Genomic DNA, 23,635 nt, shown 5'->3' on the forward strand with positions numbered 1-23,635 from the left:
TGTCATTGGTGATTCCATAGTCAGACACACTGACGTCCCGCTCACCAGACTGAGTAAGGAGAAGGTCACAGTAAGCTGCCTGTTGGGCGCTAGAATCCGCCACATAACGCAAGCACTCAGATCTCTCAGCAGCAGGTACAAGTACGACTCAGTCATTGTCCACGCTGGTGTCAACGACCTGAGACGTACCTCCTTGGACTACATGAAAAGGGACGTCGAGGAGCTCTCTGATTATGTAGCCCAGGCAGGTATGACCCTGACCTTGAGCAGTATCCTACCTTCACCTAGAATGATGCCACAATACAGTGATAAGATGATCAGCTTTAATAATTGGCTTAAATTCTGGTGTCATTCAAAAGGGATCCAATGTCTGTCTGCCTGGGATGACATGCTGGACAAGCCACGCTGCTTCGCAAGGGACGGCTTGCACCTGTCACCCCTGGGCTTCCGGATATTGGCAAAGGCTCTTGCCACTCCCATAGTGCCTCTTTTAGGCAAGGCTCAAATTCTAAACCTACCACCCTAGAACACCAAAAAGGAAAAAAACTAAGGGTAATGCTGCTCAATGCCAGAAGTCTCAATCTCAAGATGCACGCACTCGAGGCCCTTCTCAATATGGAGAACATCGATGTCTGTGCTGTGACAGAAACCTGGTTCAAGGCTCCTGAGAGCACCCCAGCACTAACAGGTTTCACCTCATATCATACGTTCCGCCCCAAAATCCGGACAACACCAAGAAAGGAGGGGTGTCCATATTCATAAAGGACACCCACACCTCAAGGTTGGTGGCAACGCACGATGCATCTGAGACCATCCAGGTGCAATTAACCATAGGCAAGACTGCTCTGCAATTTGTAGCATGTTACAGGCCACCCTCTCAAACTCAGGAACCTCACATGGCCTTCCTGAAAACATTGGAGGGGATAAATGTATCTCCAAACACCATCATACTAGGTGACTTCAACTACCCTAATATAGACTGGGAACACTACTCAAGCCCGAACACTCTAACCCAAAGATTCCTGGAGTTCATAAACTCAAATGCCATGGAACAACTAGTCACCATCCCCACAAGAGGTGAAAACATACTTGATCTCATCATCACGAACATGGGATCAAAATGTTCAACACTGGAAGTATATCCCTCACTGGTGAGATCAGATCATAAACTAATCTCGCTGGAGGTCCTCATCCCGCCCCCACCTGAAACAAAAAAGACCACAGTGAAAAACTTCTCAAAAGCCGATTTCACACTTCTAAAAACTAGTGTGGTCTCCTTTAAGGCCCCTGAGCCAGTGGTAAACATTACTCAAACCGCTGAATCACTTACAAATGCCTTCTACCAGCACCTACAGGACTGCATGGATCAGGCAATCCCAAACAAAACTAAGACTCTCTGTACCAAAGGCAAGCGTCCAGTCTGGTGGACCCCAGCCATAAACAAGCTCTACAACAAAAGGAGGAAGCTACTACAAGATAGAGCAAAATCCTTGAAAGGTAAGACACCTTTGATCATTATAAGTAAAAAACTAAGAGCTCTCATAAAATCATCCAAGGCAAATTTTGAGAGAAAAATCGCCAAGGACTCTAAAGACAATCATAAGGCCTTCTTTAGCTATGTTAGAAACCTAGGAGGAAACTCCCAGATATGCTCAGAATTAGTTCAAAATGATGTGAAAATTACTGAACCTACACACATTGCTAACATACTGGCTGACAGGTTCAGTGCAAACTCCCCTCCCCTCCCCCCCAAAAGGAGAGATATCTATTCCAGAGGATTGTAGCCCCCAAACATCTCCAACGCCCAGGTGAGAACTGCCCTCACTAAGGCAAAAAACACAGCATCCATGGGACCGGATGGTGTCCCCGGCTGTGTGCTTCATGAACTCAACGAGGAATTAAACCCACAGTTAGGACAGCTGTTTAATCTTAGCCTCACCTCAGGATACGTACCCAAGGAGTGGCGCACGGCGACTGTGGTCCCACTTCATAAGGGCGGTGCCTCCACAGACCCTGGAAATTACCGCCCCATTAGCTTGACAAGCCTTATCTGCAAAGCCATGGAGAGGATCATAATGGAACTCATAAATAAAGACATAGGGAACTTGCAGACTTTGGATCCAACCCAGTTTGGCTTTGTCAAAGGCAGATCCTGCCTCTTAAACTTGGTTGACTTTTTGAGACAGTCACCAAGGCCATTGATGAGGGAAAGGCAGTCCATACAGCCTACCTCGACCTGGCAAAGGCCTTCGACACAATACCCCACTCAGGTATCATCGAAAAACTCATCAGCTTGAATGTAAACCCATACATCACAAGATGGGTTGCAAACTGGCTAGCGACAGAACCCACAGGGTCAGAGTTGCTGGAGCCATGTCAGACTCAAAGCCTGTCACAAGTGGTGTCCCACAGGGCTCAGTCCTGGGTCCACTCTTGTTCGGCATCTACTTTTCTGAAGTACAAGCAAACACTGGAGGGTTATGGCTGACAAAGTTTGCAGATGACTGCAAACTGGGCGCCATAGTCGAAAACACATCTGACACAGATATCCTCCAGAAGGGCCTCACAGAAACGGATAACTGGTGCCAGAGCCATGGCCTGAAGTTAAACGCCAAAAATGCATAGTCATACCCTTCGGGAAAAACAAGGTTACCCCTAGCTACCATATAGGTGACAATCCACTGAGCACAGAAAAAGTCATCAGGGATCTGGGGACCCAAGTTGACAGTAGTCTTCGTTTGACACTCATGTTGCTAAAGTAGTTAGGAAAACCTTCTATATCGCCCACCTGATCATGAAGGGATTCACATCTAGATCAAGGGAGGTCATCGTCCCCCTGTACTCATCACTCATTAGACCTATGATTGAGTACAATGCCCGTTCGAATGTATCTGACCAGACACCTGATGCAGCTTGAAAGGCCCCAAAAGTTCCTCACCAAAAGGATAAAGGGTCTCAAAAATATGTCTTATGCTGCCCGACTGAAAGAACTCCAGCTTTATTCAGTCTCATACCGCTTGCTCAGAGGTGACCTGTGCCTGACATATAAGGCCATGTCAAACCCAGATTTGATGAATATGCTTCACCTCAAAAATCTAGATCCCTCAGAATCACAAGGCGGAGACTTAAACCTTGACACGGTTATAAATAGAACGTGCTGGAGGGACAGATTCATCACCCAGAGACTCCTATGCTGTGGAACAAAATCCCGGTACATGTGAGGCAGAGCACCTCGCTGGCCTTGTTCAAGAGGAATCTTGACCAATGGATGGGAGATCGCAGATATACCCCAGGGATTACTTCAGTGTCACTGCTTGACAGAGGCACAGAAAAATGATAGGCATAGTTTTTATTCAAACTAAAGGGGTGGCGAAAGCCACATAACTATGGGCTAGGCTTATAAATGCCCTTGGGCAGATAGCCTAGTATGAACCTATGAACCTATGAACCTATGAATTGAGGTTGGCTGTTTGAGCAGATGCACATCAAACCTGAAATGAAAGAGCAACTACAACGTATAAAGAAAATGTAGCAACAACTGCAGCAATAAAAGTAAAATTGTTTAGAGGCAATTAGCACTGCTTTTGATGCATAGACAGATTGCAATGCAAACCTACACTGATACAGTTTTCATTATTATGCATATAGTGAGAAGACTACAAGAAAAACAAAACCACTAAATAAAACATGTATGATATGGCACTATCAGATTATGTTACTAATCATACATCAGCTTTTTATCCATCATCAAAATGCACAAATCTCAAAAACAGCAAATGTATACCTTGTGTGGAGTGGGAAAAGTAAATTAAAAATCAGTTGGTCTATTAAAACTGAATTAAGTTTTTTTTTTCTTTTTAAATACAAACCGTTTTGATAAAGAACACCATCCACAGTATGGATCAGAAAGTGACAGGCAATCTTTACAGGATGCATGCTTAGCGCAGTTGGCAACTTGTACTCTTTTAACCTGAAAATAAACGGATCATATTTATTTATAATCATGATATTGCTTAAGTATATCATTCACTATGCTTCTTTTATATGGAAATGTAACTTTGTATTTTAATACCTCATTTGTAGTTGGTAGATAAATGAAGCTTGAATTGGTGGGATCAAGTAGCATTCTGTAAAAAACTGGAGATTCAACCTTATTTTCAGCTAACACTTCATGGAACCTTGGTTTAAAATTTTCATCTAGAACAACCTAGAAAATGCATGATAAAACTTAGATGAAATTCTAAATGACAACTACATAAATATCTCTAGGATACCAAAACATTAGGTTGTGCATTGCTGAATTTTATTCAGAATAAGATTGTGAAATATCACTTTTTAAAATCTGCAATCCAATAAAAATGAGTGAAAATCAATTAAGCAAAAATAAATAAATAAATAAATAAATAAAAAATGAAAAATTCATTAATCAGCTGTCCCCAACCCCCTCAGTAATTTTCAAATGGCCAGGCAATTACACGTGACTTCATATTATTTGTACCACGTGCATCTGGTTTAGACTTTTTAGACTTTCTTCCATCATACATTATTTATGATATTTTCTATAGTTTCCTCTTTTAATACATGGATGTCCTAGATTAGCTCCAGGTTCTGTCTCCTGTCTTGATACTAACTGATCTTACAGACTATTCCTTTCAACATGCACACATACCTCAGCCTGTATTCTCATTTTTCACCTGCTTAAGACCACCTGTCTGGTAGTCTGGAGCAGGGGCTTAAGACTATGTACAGCTAGACATAGGCCATGCAACAGTCCTCACTTTAAGTCCCACAATTTCTTTTGCTTGCTGTATGACTGAGAAAGTCACTTAGTCAGAAAATGCTCATGGGTTGCCCTCTGAAAAGGGACTACTTGTCTGTTGAGCTTCCCAGTTATCCTTTCAACCTTCTGTACCTTCCCTAAGCCTGGATCTCCTCCCCATCTTCTTGACATGGCCTTCTCTATTTTCCTCTCAGCCTTACTTTCCAGATCCTTTCCAGGTCCTGCTCTCACTGTCCAACCTGCATACTTACCACCTTTGGATCTACCCAGCTTTTGTTATGAAATATTGTTTGACAGGATGGACACAATTCCCTAGTCTTTGTTCTGACACACAGTTTCACCAATGATTCTCTATTCATTTTAATCAACATGGATCCCCTTGGCCATAAACCAACTCTTGCCTTTGTTTCCAGTGCCTGTGTTGGCTGTCTATTGAAAGTCGGAACAGTGCTCTTTTCCTTTAAACTTCTTTTTGCAGGAGGCAGCCCCCCTCGCCCTACAATATGGGGAAAAGCCCCCCCACACCCCAAAGTTGTATACATACCTCAAAGAAATAGCAATCTCATACTTAAGTCTGGATTTTCAGTCTTTCAGTCATTCAGTCGCCATAATTCAGAGTCAGCATTTTTGCACTAACAACATAATTTAAAAAAAACTGTTTTTTCTTTAGCCTGCCTGATTAGATATAGTATTAATGCCACATGTGTAAAATCTGTTATGGAAAGTAACTGGAAAATGATTATTGGGAACACGGACTTAGAACGAGTTGTAGACTGGCATTCAGTTTTCCCACGGGTCCACTTTTAAATCCCGAAATACCAAAATCTCGAGTTTTGAGATACCGAACTCAAAACATCGAGATTTCGATATCTCAAAATTTAAAAGTGGACCAAAAAAAAAAAAAAAACTAAAATAATGTGTTTGCAGGGGGGCAAGCCCCCCTGAACATCCCACCCCCCCACTTAAATATACCAACTCCGAGATCACACTACAGTGAAGAGAACGCGCATTACCGTTTTCTTCACTGTAGCGTGATCTCAGAGTTGGTATATTTAAGTAGGGAGGTGTGGGGGGGTGTAGGGGGGCTTGCCCCCCCCCTGCAAACACATTATTTTAGCTGTGGTGTTTTTTTTGGGGTCCACCTTTAAGTTTCTAGATACTAAAATCTTGATGTTTTGAGTTTGGTATCTCAAAACTCGAGAGTTTGGTATTTCGGGATTTAAAAGTGGACCCGTTTTCCCACACAAGAGAAGTAGTAACAAACCAATTCATTAAGTAAGGCTGAGTAGAAAATAGAAAAGGCCTTTTTCAAGATGCTGTGGAGCAGATCCAGGTTACAGAAGGCAAGGCTAAAGTATATAAGAACAATTTTAGAACATTTAAATATTTTTTTTGCAAAATGTATAGATTTATAGTTAATAAGAAAAACAGAATTCTTAAAAGTTAGATAGTTGTCATTTCTTATATGTATGCAGCCATTTCCTATAGGTATGTATGCATGCCATTCTTAGAATGTTATATGCACTGTAATGTGTTTTTCATTTGATTCATCTTATGTAGGAAAACCATTTTGAAACTTGACTTTTTTATTTTCAGACAAATTGCTTGCGGACAGTGTTTTGATTTGCAAACAAGTATGGTGCTATGGATGTGAAGAATCCTTTTCTGATGTTATCTGGTGGAAGATAGACCACAGTGACTCATATTATTCACTGAAGCTGAATTTGCCATAAAAACATAAGGGTAATCTCCATAGAGACATTATAGCATAGTAGTTAAGATCCTGGAATAGCAGAGAAGAAGAGCGAGAGATATGGACAGACATGTGGGCATAAGACAGACAAATCTGTGATTGAATCATATTGACTTTTTATTGATATCAGTGAATGCTGAGAAGCCCACCCAATTTATTGTATTCTAGATTCTATGGTCACGAACTTTCATGCAATGGGCAACAGAGGCAAAACAATGCAAAAAATAAAATGAACACATGGAGAAGGCCTAGGACTGAATGACATATATAAACAAACCTACTTAAACTTATACATTGAAGTCCATACTGAAGTCTTTATTCTCAATGAAAAGGAGATAGGTGATACTGAGATGTGAAATGTAGCTCTCCAAATATTGTGGTAGTGCTTTTTCCTGCCCTGTCTGCCCCTTGTACTCATACAGCTCAGTTTACTCCATTTCTCTTTTCCAGTCCTTCCATGTCATCAGCCATCTCTATAAACTAAAGGAACAGCTAAAGCAAGAAATTACTGAAGCATTATGACAAACAAAATTATGTGAACCCCAGTCATCAGTTGCTCTCTATCCATACTATGGTGTAATGGTTCATTGCCCTTGCTTTTTCAAGTTCTGTGAAGCCTGCTCGTGCTATCACATTCTTCACCCATAGTTTACCCACTCCCAATAGTGTTGTAACTGATTATTTATCAAGCAGAGGGAATGTATCACTTTCCTCTGTCATGCATTTCCTTTTAATTACTGGTGCACATGTATCCTCCCTATCAGGCCACACTGGATCATCATCCTATCTTAAGATAAAAAAGAAAAAAAAACACATATATAAATATATAAAATATAAATATATATGGATCTAGTTCAGTTACTTGAACATACACGTTTGAGTAATAAAACATCGAGTTCACATTAGCAAATGGCATAATGCCAAAAAACAGACTAAAACAAAAAAAATGTGTTATGCAAGGGAGGCAAGGCCCTTTGCTGCTTATATATAACATCTCTGAGATTGCACAACAGTGAGGAAATGACACAGCCCTACCCCTGCTGCTGATCAATCGCCTACATACAAATACTGTTTTTTTTTTCTGCTGGTGTTTGTTCAATATTATGCACATTCACCTTTCTGGTTTCAAAGTTCCAATATTGTGATGATCGGAACATTTGGATACTGGAACAGGACACATATACATACAAACACACACACACACACACACACACACACACACACACACACACACACACACACACACACACACACACACACACACACACACACACACACACACACACACACACACACACACACACAGATACTCTCTGGTGTGTTCATATGCAGGGGGGGGGGCAGGGAAAAAAACTCTTTTTGAGAAGTTTTCCCTTTGCTGTTTCTGACTATATCATACTTAAATTATTTTGAATTGAATTAAATTAAATTTTGTTTCAATGAAACTTTCAACCATTTTTGTTAGGTTTGTTGTCTTCTGACAAAATTGTAATTTCAACCAATTGTCCTGTAATCATGTATATGTACACACACACACACACACACACACACACACACACACACACACACACACACACACACACACACACACACACACACACACACACACACACACACACACACACACACACACACACACACACACAGACAAAATACATACAAATATTCATATATATATATATATGTGTGTATCTGGATCATCCATGAAAAGGATCTATGAAAGGCCAGTTTACTTTCCCAGTTAAAAAGTAAATCAACTTTTAAAAAATCTCCACCTCATTGTTTTCATATGGAGAAAGCTACAGTGTCTTACTGTCTTTTAATTCTTCTTCCCCATTTAACATGTCTCCTGTTCCTCAAACCGTTCATTTAGTTTATCTCTTTGTGAAGAGAGGTGCAGGGCCAGCACTCTGTTCAACATGCAAGGTTTGTTGTTTTCATTCAGAACTGCTCTCCTTCTCATCTCTGGGTTGATTTAATAGTATTTACTATGCATTATACCCTGGTGAATAATTCTGGAATTTCTCCCTTAACCTTTGACATATCTTGAGGTCTTAGTTGTGTTATAGGTTTATAGGAAGATGTTCTTTGTGTTTCACTGTTGCAGTCATTACATTTGGATAATCTGCTGGCAGGTTGCCCTCAGTCAGCCTGAATAACAAAGTCTTGGGTCCTGCGTCAGTTGCTGTCTCCTCTTCCATGACGTCAGGTCGTCAGGAGTATAAAACATGAAGCTGACGCATTTTTATTCAGTCTTTCTTGCCATGCGGTGCCCAAAGCAGAAGCAGTTCGCAAGTGCCAGTCGTCTGACTCCTGAAATTTTCGTATTCGAGTTTCAGAACTGAAGTCTTCTAACTAAATCTAAGTATCCCGTTAGGGAAACTTTTTCTTGCTCCTTACCGATGTCAGTAAAAGTTAATAATTGCATTAGTTGTGGGAAGCAAATACCTCATAAGGATTTTCATTTGTACTGTATTACTTGCCTAGGCCCTGATCACAACATGCCTTGCTGTCAGTTTTGTGCTAGATTAAACCAACGCACTATTAAGTGTCGGTATATTTTTGCTTCTAAATATTTTGGTTCAAAATTTAATTATCCTGAAATGTCGTCGGTTAGCAATCTGACTACCAGAGTTCATAAAAATTGCAAAGAAAAGCCAGAGACAGACTGTCGAGGTCCAAAACAGATGACGAAGCTTCTGCTATGCCAGTCGACGGTTCGATGGTACTCAGTGAGGTGCTTTTGCAGCCCCTGATACCCGCTACTTTTGAGTCGCATGCCTCTACCGAGACCCATTCGGAGTCCGGTATGCCACGAGATTCTCAGAGTATTGAACCCGCAGATGTCTCTCCCTTGGATAGGTCCAGAGCCGATGAGCAGGCACCGGCTTCTGAGGGTGTTTTCAGGCCTCAACATTTTTATATTAAACTGATGCCAGCAACACAAACAATGTCAAAAACAACTTCTATGTCTAAAAAAATGACGCATGAGCCACGTGCTCAGGCCCCTATGCCTAAAAAACAGATGATCAAAATGGCTGAGGATTTAATTACATTAATCAGGGGTTTCCACCACCCCCCCCTGATAAGAGGCCTAAGCAAGGCACTGATTATGAATCTTCAGATCAGGTTTCCATTTCTTCTGATTCCTTTTCTGATCAGGAATTTTCTATTCCACCTTATGAGGATTCTGATGCAGAGGAATCCATCCCATCTCCATCTCCTCCTGAGGATTACTCTTTTGGAGAGACTTTGCATACTTTAAGGGAACATTTTCATTGGGAGAGTCAGGACTTCTCTGAATCAAAAAAGAGGCTTAGGGATTTCCTTCTTCTTCCTCAGCATAGGCCTTTGGCAGTACCTCCTGTATTAGACATTGCTGATGATGATGATGTGTTCTTGGAATCAAGCATGGCTCCTGATTCCCTGCCTCCGGCTCCTAGTAAGCCAGACAGATATTACATTGTTCCTGACTCTCACAAATTTCTTTTCAAAAATCCTGCTGCTGATCCCGAGACTATTTCTCAGGGTCCCAAGGGTGTAAAGGCCTCTACAGCCAAAAATCCCACCCCTTCTGATAGAGATTCCAGGGCGCTGGATAGATGCGGTAAGAAGGTTTATACGTCTGTAACCTTGACAATCAGGGCTTTAAACTGCCAGTTTCATTTGCTTAAATATCAACAGCATGTTATGGGCTACTGAGACAGAAAATGATGTTGATTTCTGATTGTATGGAAAATAAAGAGTTACAGGAATTATTACATCCAGCAGAACAGGTTGGAAAGCATACTTTGCAATGTGATTTTGATTCCTTGGAGGCCTCTTGTAGGGCCACTGTTACTGGATCTGTGATTAGAAGGCATGCCTGGCTCAAGGAGCAAAATCTGCCTGATCATGTTAAAGCTAAATTGTTGGATGCCCATTTGCAGCATGATACTCTGGTAATAAGGCAGAAGAGGTTTTAAAGAAAATGGAAGACAAAGTTAAATCTATGCAAACTGTAAAAGATTTCTTGCAAGTGCAGCCACCCAGGTTCAGTAGGCACTGGCCTACTAAAAACTGGTCCAGATACCAATCACAGGGTTCTTACAGGTCAAAGCAATGGGGTGCCTCCACCTCCAAATCTGGAGGAAACAAAGCACAACCCTACAGTTAGCAGTCTCAATGACTTTCCTCTACCATCACCAAGCACTTATCTTTTGGCAGCCCACTTGGGGGGAAAACTAGCACTTCATGCTCAAAATTGGCAGTTAATTGCTCAGGACAAGTGGGTATTAAACATAGTATCCCAGGGGTACATATTTAATTTACATACTTTGTCAATTCCAAATGGATGGCCAGATCTGCCACAAAACAAGTGGGCAGTGGTCCAGAAACAACTCATCTCCCTCATGGATATTGGGGCTATTCAACCGGTACCATAAAAGGAAAAAGGACAAGGTTTTTATTCAAGACTTTTCCTGGTACCCAGAAATGATAATTCATGGTGTCCTATACTGGACTTATCGATTTTGAACATGTTCCTGAACATTTCAAAATTCAAAATGCTGACTTTACAACAGCTACTGCCTATGCTAGGCAGGAATGCTTGGTTAGTAACTCTAGACTTAAAAGAGGCATACCTGCATATCCCAATAAGGGAATCATGCAGAAGATACCTCCACTTCAAAGCAGGTTTTTTGCATTACCAATTCTCTGCACTGCCCTTTGGCTTATCTACTGCGCCCAGGGTCTTTACAAAGTGCCTGGCACCAGTAATTGCATTCTGCAGACAAAGAAACATTCAAATTTATCCTTATCTGGATGACTGTCTCATTCAAGGAGAGGACAAGGACACTCTTCTTCAACATCTGGCATTTGTAAAAAGGCTTCTAACTTGCCAAGGGTACACCATAAATGAAAATAAATCACAACTGGTACCCTCTCAAATAATTACATTCCTGGGTGCAAGCTTGAATACAACTTCCCAGGTGGCTTACCTCACGCCAGACAAACAAAGGCAAGTGACAACATACTTCAAACAAATGGCAACAAAAACCCAGTTATCTGCAAGACAAATTCTGCTGGCTTTGGGGTTCGTGGCATCCTGCATTCTACTAATTCCATACGTGAGACTGCATATGAGGAAACTTCAATGGTACCTAAAAAGTTTATGGAGTCAACATTGTCACAGTCTGGAAGCAATGATTCCTCTCATTCCCTGCCTACAACAGGAGTTTCTTTGGTGGGCAGAGGCATGTCAACAAAACAAGGGACTGTCATTCACTCTACCCCCTGCCACCCAAACCCTAACTGCTTGGGTGGCCCACCTGGCAGGGAGATGCAGTCAGGGCAAATGGAGCCCAAACCAAATGCATCTGCATATCAATCAGAAAGAGATGCTAGCTGTTCAGAATGCTCTGACAGCCTTCAAGGACTTACTTCATCCAGGACAACTACTTATAAAGACGGACAATACCACAGTTATGTGGTACATAAACAAGCAGGGGGGGTACACATTCCTACCCCCTTTGCAGACTATCCATGGCCTTGTGGAACACAGCCTTGACTTACCAGATACATATTCAAGCTCAATTCCTGCCAGGAAAGCAAAATACTCTGGCAGATGACCTAAGCAGAAATCTTATGGACCTGCACGAATGGAAAATGGATTCACAAATCTTCAGCATGTTAACACAGAAATGGGGGAGCCCAGACATAGACTATTTGCCTCTCCCCAAAATTATCAGTTGGACAAATTCTGCACAAGAACACATCACAAAAAAGCATGGAAAGTGGATGCCCTATCCTTCAGCTGGAAAAACCTATCAGTCTATGCCTTTCCCCCTCTGCCTCTACTCTCCAAGGTCTTACTAAAAGTCAGACAGGAAAGGCCAAAAATGATCCTAGTTGCTCCGGACTGGCCTCACCAGCACTGGTACCCACTTCTAAGGAATATGTCTCATGTTTCTCCATGGTACTTGCCTCAAATACCTCATCTACTGTCTCAGCAGAACTATCAAATTCTGCACATTCAGCTCCAAACTCTGAATCTTGCAGCATGGCTGACCAGCTAATTATTCAAACACCACCTCTCAGTAAATCTGTGATGGATGTCATTTTGGAAGCCAGAAGGCCTAGTACTAGAAAATCTTATGCAGATAAATGGAAGAGATTCTGTGCTTGGAACCAATCACAAGGAATAGACACAGCAAAGCCCAATATTCCTCAGATTTTACAATATTTGACTGAGATGCTTGACAAGGGCCTATCTTTCTCTTCAATAAAAATCCAAGCCTCTGCCATCTTGGCTCATTACAGCACAAAGCCTCCCCTCTTTTCTCATCCTCTGCTTAAACAGTATCTTAGAGGGGCCAAAAATTTAAGGTCTCCCAGAAGATCACCAACTCCTGCATGGGACCTCAATTTTGTGCTGGAAAAACTCACCCTGCCTCCTTTTGAACCAGCAGCTCCTGCGGATATAACATTTCTTTCTTGGAAAACAGCTTTTATCTTGGCAGTCACTTCAGCAAGAAGGTTTTCAGAACTACAGGCTCTTATGGCATTGGAGCCTGTTATTATATTTTACCCAGACAGCGTGTCCCTCAGGACCAATCCTTCTTTTATGCCTAAGGTGGTATTCAGTGTGGCTCTTAACCAGACCATTCACCTGCCAACATTTTACCCAAATCCGCAGAACAAGGGGGAGTGGATTCTGCATTCATTGAATGTACACAGACAACTATGATTCTACTTAAACAGGACCAAATCTCTAAGAAAGACTGAGCAACTACTGGTAGCATTTGCTGCAGGGTCAGAGGGGAAGACTATATCAAAGCAAACTATTTCTAAGTGGATAAGCCACTGCATTTGTTTCTGCTACTTGCACCATGGTAAACCTGTGCCCAAGGGGATCAGATCACATTCCACCAGGGCTGCCTCTACTTCAGAAGCTTTTCTCAGAGGGGGTCCAACCAAAGACATTCTAGAAGCTGCTACTTGGAGCTCTGTTCATATCTTCACAAAGCATTATCATTTACCTCTGTTCTCCAAATCCAAGGCAGGCTTAGCCACTCCTTATTCTGTTTAGTTCCATCCTCCCATCCATAGCTTTGGGATTTTACCCAAATGTAACGACTGCAACAGTGAAACACGAAGAACATAGTGCAGTTGTGTACACTTACCATAAATGGAGATGTTTGAGTGTATTCACTGTTGCAGTCCGGGTTACCCACCCGCCATCCCCCTTTCTATACCTTTTCTTTCCTTCACTATGCACTAAAGCCTTTGTGGTGTATTTGCTTTTAGTTGAAGGTAAAGTTTGTTTCTAAAAGTGCATTTATTTATATTTACTGTTTATATATATATATATATATATATATATATTTTTTGCTCCCCATTTGGGGGGCACCTGACATCTGGGGCAAGAAAAACAGAATAAAATGGCGTCGGCTGCATGTTTTATACCCCTGACGACCTGATGTCATGGAAGAGGAGACAGCAACTGATGCAGGACCCAATACTTTGTTATGCAGGCCGAGAGAGGGCAACCTGCCAGCAGATTACCCAAATGTAATGGCTGCAACAGTGAATACACTCAAACATCTACATTTATGGTAAGTGTACACAACTGTACTTTACTAGGCTAGCAATCCTAGAACCTTTACAAGCCTAGCCATGTTAATCCCCATTTGTTCTTTTTTGGGTAGTTCACAAAACGAATTTATGAACAGAGCAGGTCTGTGGTCAACACCGGCTACCCCTGTCCACGAGGGACTGTCTGTCATCCAATTATCTAGGTTGCATTTAAACAGAGTCAGTGAGGTGCTCTGTTTTACTTGAATAGGTAGTCTATTCCAGAGAAAGAGCAGTCTCTGGGAGACATCTGTCTCCAGCATGATCTGTTAATATCACAAGTTAGGTTGATATCCCTAGAATGAGTGACTCTTGACCCATTTGACTTGCGGATGTGCAGCATTTCCATTAGGGCAGGGTTGGAGATTGCCCTATAGGCCAGGCACAAGTCACTTCTCAGCAGCCTATAAGATACAGAGTAAAGTGTCAGGACTTTCAGCCTGTTCACATAGGTCATGGTTTGGAGTTCCTGCATTTTCTTAATTTGAAACCTCTGAGGTTTCTCCAGCTGCTGCAGATGTCTGGTGAGGTACATGTAAAAGGTTGCATTATACTCTATTAGTGGTCTGATGAGGGTCAACTACAGTGGAGTTATAACATCCCTTGTCCTGGATGCTATTCCCTTGCTTATGAAGTGAGCTAAGTAGAAGGCTTTCCTTACCACTAAGGAAACTTAGTAGTCAGAGTTCAGACTGCTATCAACCTGTGTTTCCAACTCTCACACCACTGGATTGCAACTCACTGGGGTGATGTCAATATTGTAATTTGTAGGGAATTCTGTTTTGCCAAAGGGAATAATAATGCATTTTTTTGTATTTAGTTGTTACTTTTTTCTTTCATATCATTCCACAAGTAGATGTCCCAGATTGCTGAGCTGTGTGTAACAAGGCTTGTTGATCATCTTATGTGTCATTTTGTGGTTCTTTTGTGGGCCCAGTCCAGTAACCTTGATCTTCTCTTCAAATGAGGCCCCCCCCCCCTAGAACAGATTAGAGTTGTCCAAGTGAGTCCTAAAAAGGGCTGTACAATAGGGCAAGATAGCGTCTGTGCTTTTTATGAAGTTTTAGACATTACTACACCTAACAACCCTTCCTACCCCTCTGGCTGCTCCTGCCATCATTAGTAGTGGAGTAATCTGCCTCTGGCCATCACATCCAGGAATCTCTATTTGCCATTAACCCACTGGGGCTAACAGTTAATGAAACAGAAGTGATGGGATTGCAGACACCATGAGGTTTGTCTAGAACCCCACCCACCCACCTACCCACCCACCCAACCAGCATGACCAAACTGTATCTTCATTTTCTTTGTTTACCACTTCTCAATAAGCAAAAAATACACAGTATTTGTATCACATACAGAGCCACCTCACTAAATTATCTGACGCCTGGACCCAGACAGTTTAGTAATCCATGTCCCCAGGTTCATAAGTAAGCACACATTGGTATTGTACCTTGTAATGGATTGCACTGGGTAGATCTTTGTGCAATGACATTTTAGTTATATGCAGTATAACATTTAGTCATGTTACCTGCAGTACATTAACATTCACCTTTCTTTGTGCATAACTATTTGTGGGTCTTATCCTTAACATTTGCTTGCATTATTTTATATTTTAGTTTATTTATATTTTGGTACCACACTGTTCAACTGGACACATACCTGTCAACATCTTAATGAAAATAATCTTGACAAAGCCTAAAATAATGGGGGGGGGGGTCAAGGACCAAAATTAGGGACAGATTTTAAATATTTGCTCTTATAAATTTATAGAGCTGCTAGAATAACAGGATTTATATCAGCAAGCATTTTGCTGAAGGTTATGAAGTCTGAAACTCAAATGTATTTCATTATTTAGTGACTTAAGTTATCAGTGATTTGCCAGAAAAACATGCATTTAATGAGGAACAGACTAAAAAGATGAGGCAAAATCTGGGCATGCTGCAAAAATCTGGACAGTTGGCAGGTATAACTAGACATAACCTGTTACTTTCAGTGTATGTCCAGTGAAGAGTGTATGAAGACAAAATAGTGAATACAAGTCTAGTAACATTCAAACAGTTAAATACATGTAATTTGGTTAATTGTTACAGGATCTGGAAGTATTTATTTTAACATAATCATTCTAGGTAATTTAATTCCTCATGAAACCAAAATATTTTAACAAAAATGTACTAGGTTTTATTAAATTCAGTAAGTTATCCATCTAACAGTTCATATTTTATTCTATTTCTAACTCAGGACCACAAGGATCAAAGCCTGAACTAGTAAGCAGTGGATGCAAAGAAGTTACCAGTTGCAGATGGATCACTAGTCTATGGAATAGGATGCAGAAACACACACACACACACACACACACACACACACACACACACACACACACACACACACACACACACACACACACGAGCGCGCATGTGCATACATATGCACCTTGGTCCAGTAATCTCGGTTAGCAATGCTGTGGAATGAGGGAGGAACTGAAGACCCCGGTTAGGATCCAGATGAATGTGGGAAACTATATAGGTCCTGATTCCAAAAGACTTGCTCTCAGTGTAAATGACCACTTACACTGAGAGTGGGCTGAGAGCAGGTGTTTTGGAATCTGATCCCCATAGTAAGCCTGTGTAAAATAGGCCTTACAATAAAGTAAGTCACTTACACTGAGTGCAAGAAATGAGAGCAATGTGGAAGAAAGATACCCAGACAGTTCCAATAGTAGAAGGAGCAACGGGTCCTATAAAAAAGAATCTAGAATCGTATTTAGATATGTTACCAATACATGTAACTCCATACAAATTGCAGACAGAGTCATTACTGGGCACATTGCTGATGCTGCGAAGAGCACTGCTGGATGACATTAAAGATTGAAACAATACTAATTTGATGAACTTTAATCACACTTTGACTTAGGAAAGGGATCCATTCCTGTCATGGTATTGGAAGTCCAAAAGATTTGGAGATATTAAAAAAAATAGCAAGCCTTTCATAATCAGGGCAGACTTACACTGAGAGCAACTCTTCTGAAATTTGGCCCAATAATTTCACATAGAAGGTGTACTAGTTAAGAATCTAGTCAGGGAACCAAGCATTGTGAGGAAGCAATATTAACTGCTTTCAGTAATGGTTTTAATAGATGCAGGCTCTGCTAATATTTAGGGTTAACATATGGTAAGGCTTCTGGATTAATCTGCTGACTAGTAATAAACTTAAAGAAACCTCTGAACCTTAAAGATGCCAAAATGTCCAGTCAGGTGAATTGGATATGATGGAGGCTGTGAGATGACAGTAGCATCCTGGAAACATGACATATTGTATGGATGTCACCCAATGAGCTGCAGTAAACTGAACAGCAGAGAACAACGCCTTTGCTATGTGCAAACAGTATAGCGTACAATGACAATCCCTGCAGTACACAGCCTTGTGTAAGGAGCAGTTTACAGTGCAGCAGTTACCCATGGTTTTGAGAAGCCATACCCAATGACACTGTGTGATTAAACACTTGTAGTAATGTACCTAGCCAGGATGCATTTACCTAGCCAGGATGCATTTACCTAGCCATGATTCATTTATAGCCAGGATGCATTTACCTAGCCATGATGCATTTACCTAGCCATGATGCATTTACCTAGCCATGATTCATTTACCTAGTCATGATTCATTTATAGCCATGATACATTTACCTAGCCATGATTCATTTATAGCCATGATACATTTACCTAGCCAGGCTGCATTTACCTAGCCATGATGCATTTACCTAGCCATGATTCATTTATAGCCATGATACATTTACCTAGCCATGATTCATTTATAGCCATGATACATTTACCTAGCCATGATGCATTTACCTAGCCATGATACATTTACCTAGCCATGATTCATTTATAGCCATAATACATTTACCTAACCAGGATGCATTTACCTAGCCAGCATGCATTTACCTAGCCATGATGCATTTACCTAGCCATGATTCATTTATAGCCATGATGCATTTACCTAGCCAGGATGCATTTACCTAGCCAGGATACATTTACCTACCCATGATGCATTTACCTAGCTATGATGCATTTACCTAGCCATGATACATTTACCTAGCCATGATTCATTTATAGCCATGATACATTTACCTAGCCATGATTCATTTACCTAGCCATGATTCATTTATAGCCATGATACATTTACCTAGCCAGGATGCATTTACCTAGCCAGCATGCATTTACCTAGCCATGATTCATTTATAGCCATGAGGCATTTACCTAGCCATGATTCATTTATAGCCATGATACATTTACCTAGCCAGGATGCATTTACCCAGCCATGATACATTTACATAGCCATGATTCATTTATAGCCATGATACATTTACCTAGCCAGGATGCATTTACCTAGCCGGGATACATTTACCTAGCCATGATGCATTTACCTAGCCATGATACATTTACCTAGCCATGATACATTTACCTAGCCATGATGCATTTACCTAGCCATGATACATTTACCTAGCCATGATTCATTTATAGCCATGATACATTTACCTAGCCATGATGCATTTACCTAGCCATGATACATTTACCTAGCCAGGATTCATTTATAGCCATGATACATTTACCTAGCCATGATGCATTTACCTAGCCATGATACATTTACCTAGCCATGATGCATTTACCTAGCCATGATACATTTACCTAGCCATGATGCATTTACCTAGCCATGATGCATTTACCTAGCCATGATGCATTTATCTAGCCATAATTAATTTATAGCCATGATACATTTACCTAGCCATGATACATTTACCTAGCCATGATTCATTTACCTAGCCATGATTCATTTACCTAGTCATGATTCATTTATAGCCATGATACATTTACCTAGCCAGGATGCATTTACCTAGCCATGATACATTTACCTAGCCATGATTCATTTATAGCCATGATACATTTACCTAGCCAGGATGCATTTACCAAGCCATGATACATTTACCTAGCCATGATGCAGTTACCTAGCCATGATACATTTACCTAGCCATGATACATTTACCTAGCCAGGATGCATTTACCTAGCCATGATGCATTTACCTAGCCATGATTCATTTGCCTAGCCATGATACATTTACCTAGCCATGATTCATTTATAGCCATGATACATTTACCTAGCCAGGATGCATTTACCTAGCCATGATACATTTACCTAGCCATGATGTATTTACCTAGCCATGATACATTTACCTAGCCATGATACATTTATAGCCATGATACATTTACCTAGCCAGGATGCATTTACCTAGCCATGATACATTTACCTAGCCAGGATTCATTTACCTAGCCATGATACATTTACCTAGCCATGATTCATTTATAGCCATGATACATTTACCTAGCCAGGATGCATTTACCTAGCCATGATACATTTACCTAGCCAGGATGCATTTACCTAGCCATGATACATTTACCTAGCCATGACTCATTTATAGCCATGATACATTTACCTAGCCAGGATGCATTTACCTAGCCATGATGCATTTACCTAGCCATGATACATTTACCTAGCCATGATACATTTATAGCCATGATACATTTACCTAGCCAGGATGCATTTACCTAGCCATGATACATTTACCTAGCCAGGATTCATTTACCTAGCCATGATACATTTACCTAGCCATGATTCATTTATAGCCATGATACATTTACCTAGCCAGGATGCATTTACCTAGCCATGATACATTTACCTAGCCATGATTCATTTACCTAGTCATGATTCATTTATAGCCATGATACATTTACCTAGCCAGGATGCATTTACCTAGCCATGATACATTTACCTAGCCAGGATGCATTTACCTAGCCAGGATGCATTTACCTAGCCAGGATGCATTTACCTAGCCATGATGCAAGAGGAGTTGTTTACTGTAAGGTCCAAGACGCCCCATGTTTATTGGTCGCATATATATATTGTTTTAATATGGTAGTAATAAAGGAAGTAATTGATAATCTGTTATGATTCGTTCACTCTTTTCCAACTGTGACTGTCTGGAAATGTGTTCTACATCTAGCTGACTAAACTTGTAACATATGGAGTAAATAAATAAGTTTGGAGTGTAATGTGTTGTGTTTAAGTTGTAATACCCACACAAAGGGGTAAGTGCTATATAAATCTTGTGAGCAAAGCCTCTAGGGTTAATCAGAAGCATCACCTTTTGCATTGTATTTTAAAATGGTTCACAACATGCTACTCTATTCCTTATTTTCAATAATTACTTTTGCCTTATGTAATAACAATGGTCAGTGCTGTACTTGGTTCTGCTGGGAATCATGAATTGTTGTTTCCTTTCCCTTTCTTGAAATGAGACAATAACCAAGACCTGAATAATGAAAGAAATGTGCTTTTGGCAAGTCATACCTGTCTAATAAAAATCTTGTGCTACGGAAGTCTAGACTTGCAGTGCTTGTTGTATTGTTCTAAAATCTCAGACTTAAACAGAACCAGCAAAAACAAAATGTCAACTTAAGGGGTACAGGCAGATTTACTTTAATAACAGGCCAGCTGTAGCAGCATATAACTTAATTGGCACTGCATAGTGAAAAGAGTTTCCCTATCTATGTGGTACTAATTGTATTTTGTCATGCAAAACTACTCACCTTATTTTTGTACTGGAATGCAAAAAAGCAAATAAATGTATTCTGTCAGAGTTTTGTAAGTTATATAATGTGCTTCCTTTCTCAGAGTTAAGAAACTATTATTTACCTTGAAAGAAAACAATTGTCATAAAAAGGCATAAAAACCAACCTTCATTAGCTGTCCATCATTTGTACCCAACAGTAAGACAACCTGAGTTTGAACTATTTGTACAAGTACAGACGACAGACTGGGATGAATCAGTGTCTCTGAATTCTTGATTGGATTCAGGTTCCCATATGACTCCTAAAATAATAAAAGGCAGAACAAAACATTATTAGTACTGTAAATTATTTTTAAGAGGTGCACACACATTTTATATACATATATGAATATATATATATATATATATATATATATATATATATATATATATATATGTATAAAGAGAGAGAGAAATATGTGTATAGATAGATAGATATAGACAGATATGTATGCGTTTGTTTTTATACACACACACACACACATATATATATATATATATATATATATATATATATATATATATATATATGGGTCTACTTTGATTCACTGAAAACTCATTTCACTGAATTTCATTTCACCCTCAAAAAAATCGCTGAAAGCTCAAACCACTGAAAACTCATTTTACTGAATCACATTTCACTGAAAGTATATATAAAGTTAGAACAGCCCCCCACATTGGGGGTTATGGTGGGGATAGCCCCCACCTACTTAGCTTTTATATTTATGAATCTCATTTCAATGAAAGCTAACAATATAAAGCCAAAAGTAGGTGGGAGTCTACACCCCTACACCTCCCCAATTATATATATTAACTACAGGATCTCACTACAATGGGAAAAGAGCATATACTTTTTATTTACCAAACAGGGCTTACATTCAGTGAAATGAGATTTAGTGAAATGAGTTTTCAGTGATTTGAGCTTTCAGCAATTTGGTGTGAGTGTTTAGAAATTCAGTGAAATGAGTTTTCAGTGAATCAAAGTAGACCCATATATGTGTGTATGTGTGTGTGTGTACATGCACATACCTTATATACATTCTACTTTATGTTTAGTAAAAAACATCAGAGGAAGCAAACATAAAAGCCTTTATAAAATATTTTTTATGAAGAATATAATTAACAAAACTATATGCCCAAGTATATAACAAAACAGAATACAACAAACATAGTGATTAATAAAAATGATCATGGATGAGATTGAGTGACATGGTCTGCACTTGCCTAGGGTTGACATGAGGACAGCCGGAGAAATCAGTAGAAGAATTACTCAGTAGTTTCTAACCTTCTTTTTTCATCCTACAGCATCTGCTAAGTGCTGCTCAATATGAATCTCTCTGTATGATTCAGACTGCATCCTCTTTATATGAAACACAAGAACAATCCAGGTATGTACTACTCCGGAGATCAGAAATACTGTCTCTGCTAAGTGCTGCTCCATATGAATCTCTCTGTATGATTCAGACTGCATCCTCTTTATATGAAACACAAGAACAATCCAGGTATGTACTACTCCGGAGATCAGAAATACTGTCAGCTGATGTAGCCTTACTATGTGCATCTAAATTCATATTTTGGCATACTGGAACATGTTATGCTATAAAATGGCCAAATAGAAGATCAAATTGTAAAAAAAAAAAAAAAGGCACATGTGACACAATTGCATATGTAGTCCTTACATAGACAACATATGTATGTATTAAACGTTATATCATATATCCATGTGTAGATATGCATCATTGTAGAAAGAAGATTGAAATACATTATTATCATCAAGCTGAAATGCAGGCATATGCTAAGGTTGTCAAGTAGGGCTGCCTGTCTGAACTCCCCCCAAGATCCAGTCAGAAATCTTCTACCAGCTGCAGTTTGATGTAGCAAAAAATTATGATATTCAGGACACTATCTGCAAATAATGGAATAAACATGCCTTAGAGAGTACAAATAATAACTGAAGTATGCAAATCAGCATCTGTCTGTGATATGCATCCCGAACTACAGTGTAGTATTTACTACCCCATTGTTTATCATATATTATACTACTGTTGCTGGACTCCATGATGACTGGCTGCATATACATGCTGTGTACAGTGTTTGTACTGTATTGTGCTGCACAAAACATAACCCCAACATGAAGAGGAGAGACATTTTTATAAGGTGGATATGCTAAACACAAGAGAAAAAATTGGATATCCTATCGTATCCAACACATGCTGCGAGGTTGCAATTATTGCACTACATACCCTGTAACTGACAGTAGAGTGTTGGTGCATATTCCTTTTAAACAACCTAAAAGATGATCGTGATATAGGGAATAGGAGGAGGAAGATGACTGCATGTGACATGCCACATCTGTGTATGGTTATCTCACAGATATGCATGCATTTTCATTTAGTTATGTACATATATCCTCATCATTCTATTGTCACCGCTATTTGAGGGGAGAGTATGACCATAGGACTTTGTAATAATGGGGCTCAATAAAGAGAAGGCATAATATTTATCTGTGGAGGAGGTTGGGGAGCCCAGGAGGAAAGGGGAATCAAGAAAAGAATATGTAATGCATGTATGTATGGGGTTTATATCATTTGAGTGAAAGCTTAATTGAATGAATTGCTATTTGTCAAACTGAACTAAGGTAACGCTCGCCTTAAGCGAAAAGTTTCCCCGGGAAAAAAAAACAGTTGCCCACCCACCAATCACAGCAAACAAAACAAAATTTAAAACTCTGCAAAGTGGGGGACTTTGCTCCAACAACTCCCAATGTGGGGGGGGGTCTGTGCCCCCCACACCACCAACTAAATATGCCAACTCTGAGATCACACTA

General features: G+C 40.1%; 1 protein-coding gene across 1 annotated transcript in view; it reads right to left on the reverse strand.

Annotated features, from left to right (window-relative positions):
* Nucleotides 1-23,635, reverse strand: part of PLXNC1 (plexin C1) — a 735,616-nt gene that overhangs the window by 611,424 nt on the left and 100,557 nt on the right. Inside the window, exons 2-4 of the mRNA XM_044087647.1 lie at nucleotides 20,937-21,071; nucleotides 4,073-4,207; nucleotides 3,870-3,970 (exon numbers count right to left, since the gene is read on the reverse strand). Of these exons, the coding sequence (XP_043943582.1) occupies nucleotides 3,870-3,970; nucleotides 4,073-4,207; nucleotides 20,937-21,071 (371 nt within the window). The remainder of the gene's footprint in view (nucleotides 1-3,869; nucleotides 3,971-4,072; nucleotides 4,208-20,936; nucleotides 21,072-23,635) is intronic.

Source organism: Protopterus annectens, chromosome 11.part0 (assembly GCF_019279795.1).
Source record: "Protopterus annectens isolate FY-2018-M chromosome 11.part0, PAN1.0, whole genome shotgun sequence".
NCBI lineage: Eukaryota > Metazoa > Chordata > Ceratodontiformes > Protopteridae > Protopterus > Protopterus annectens.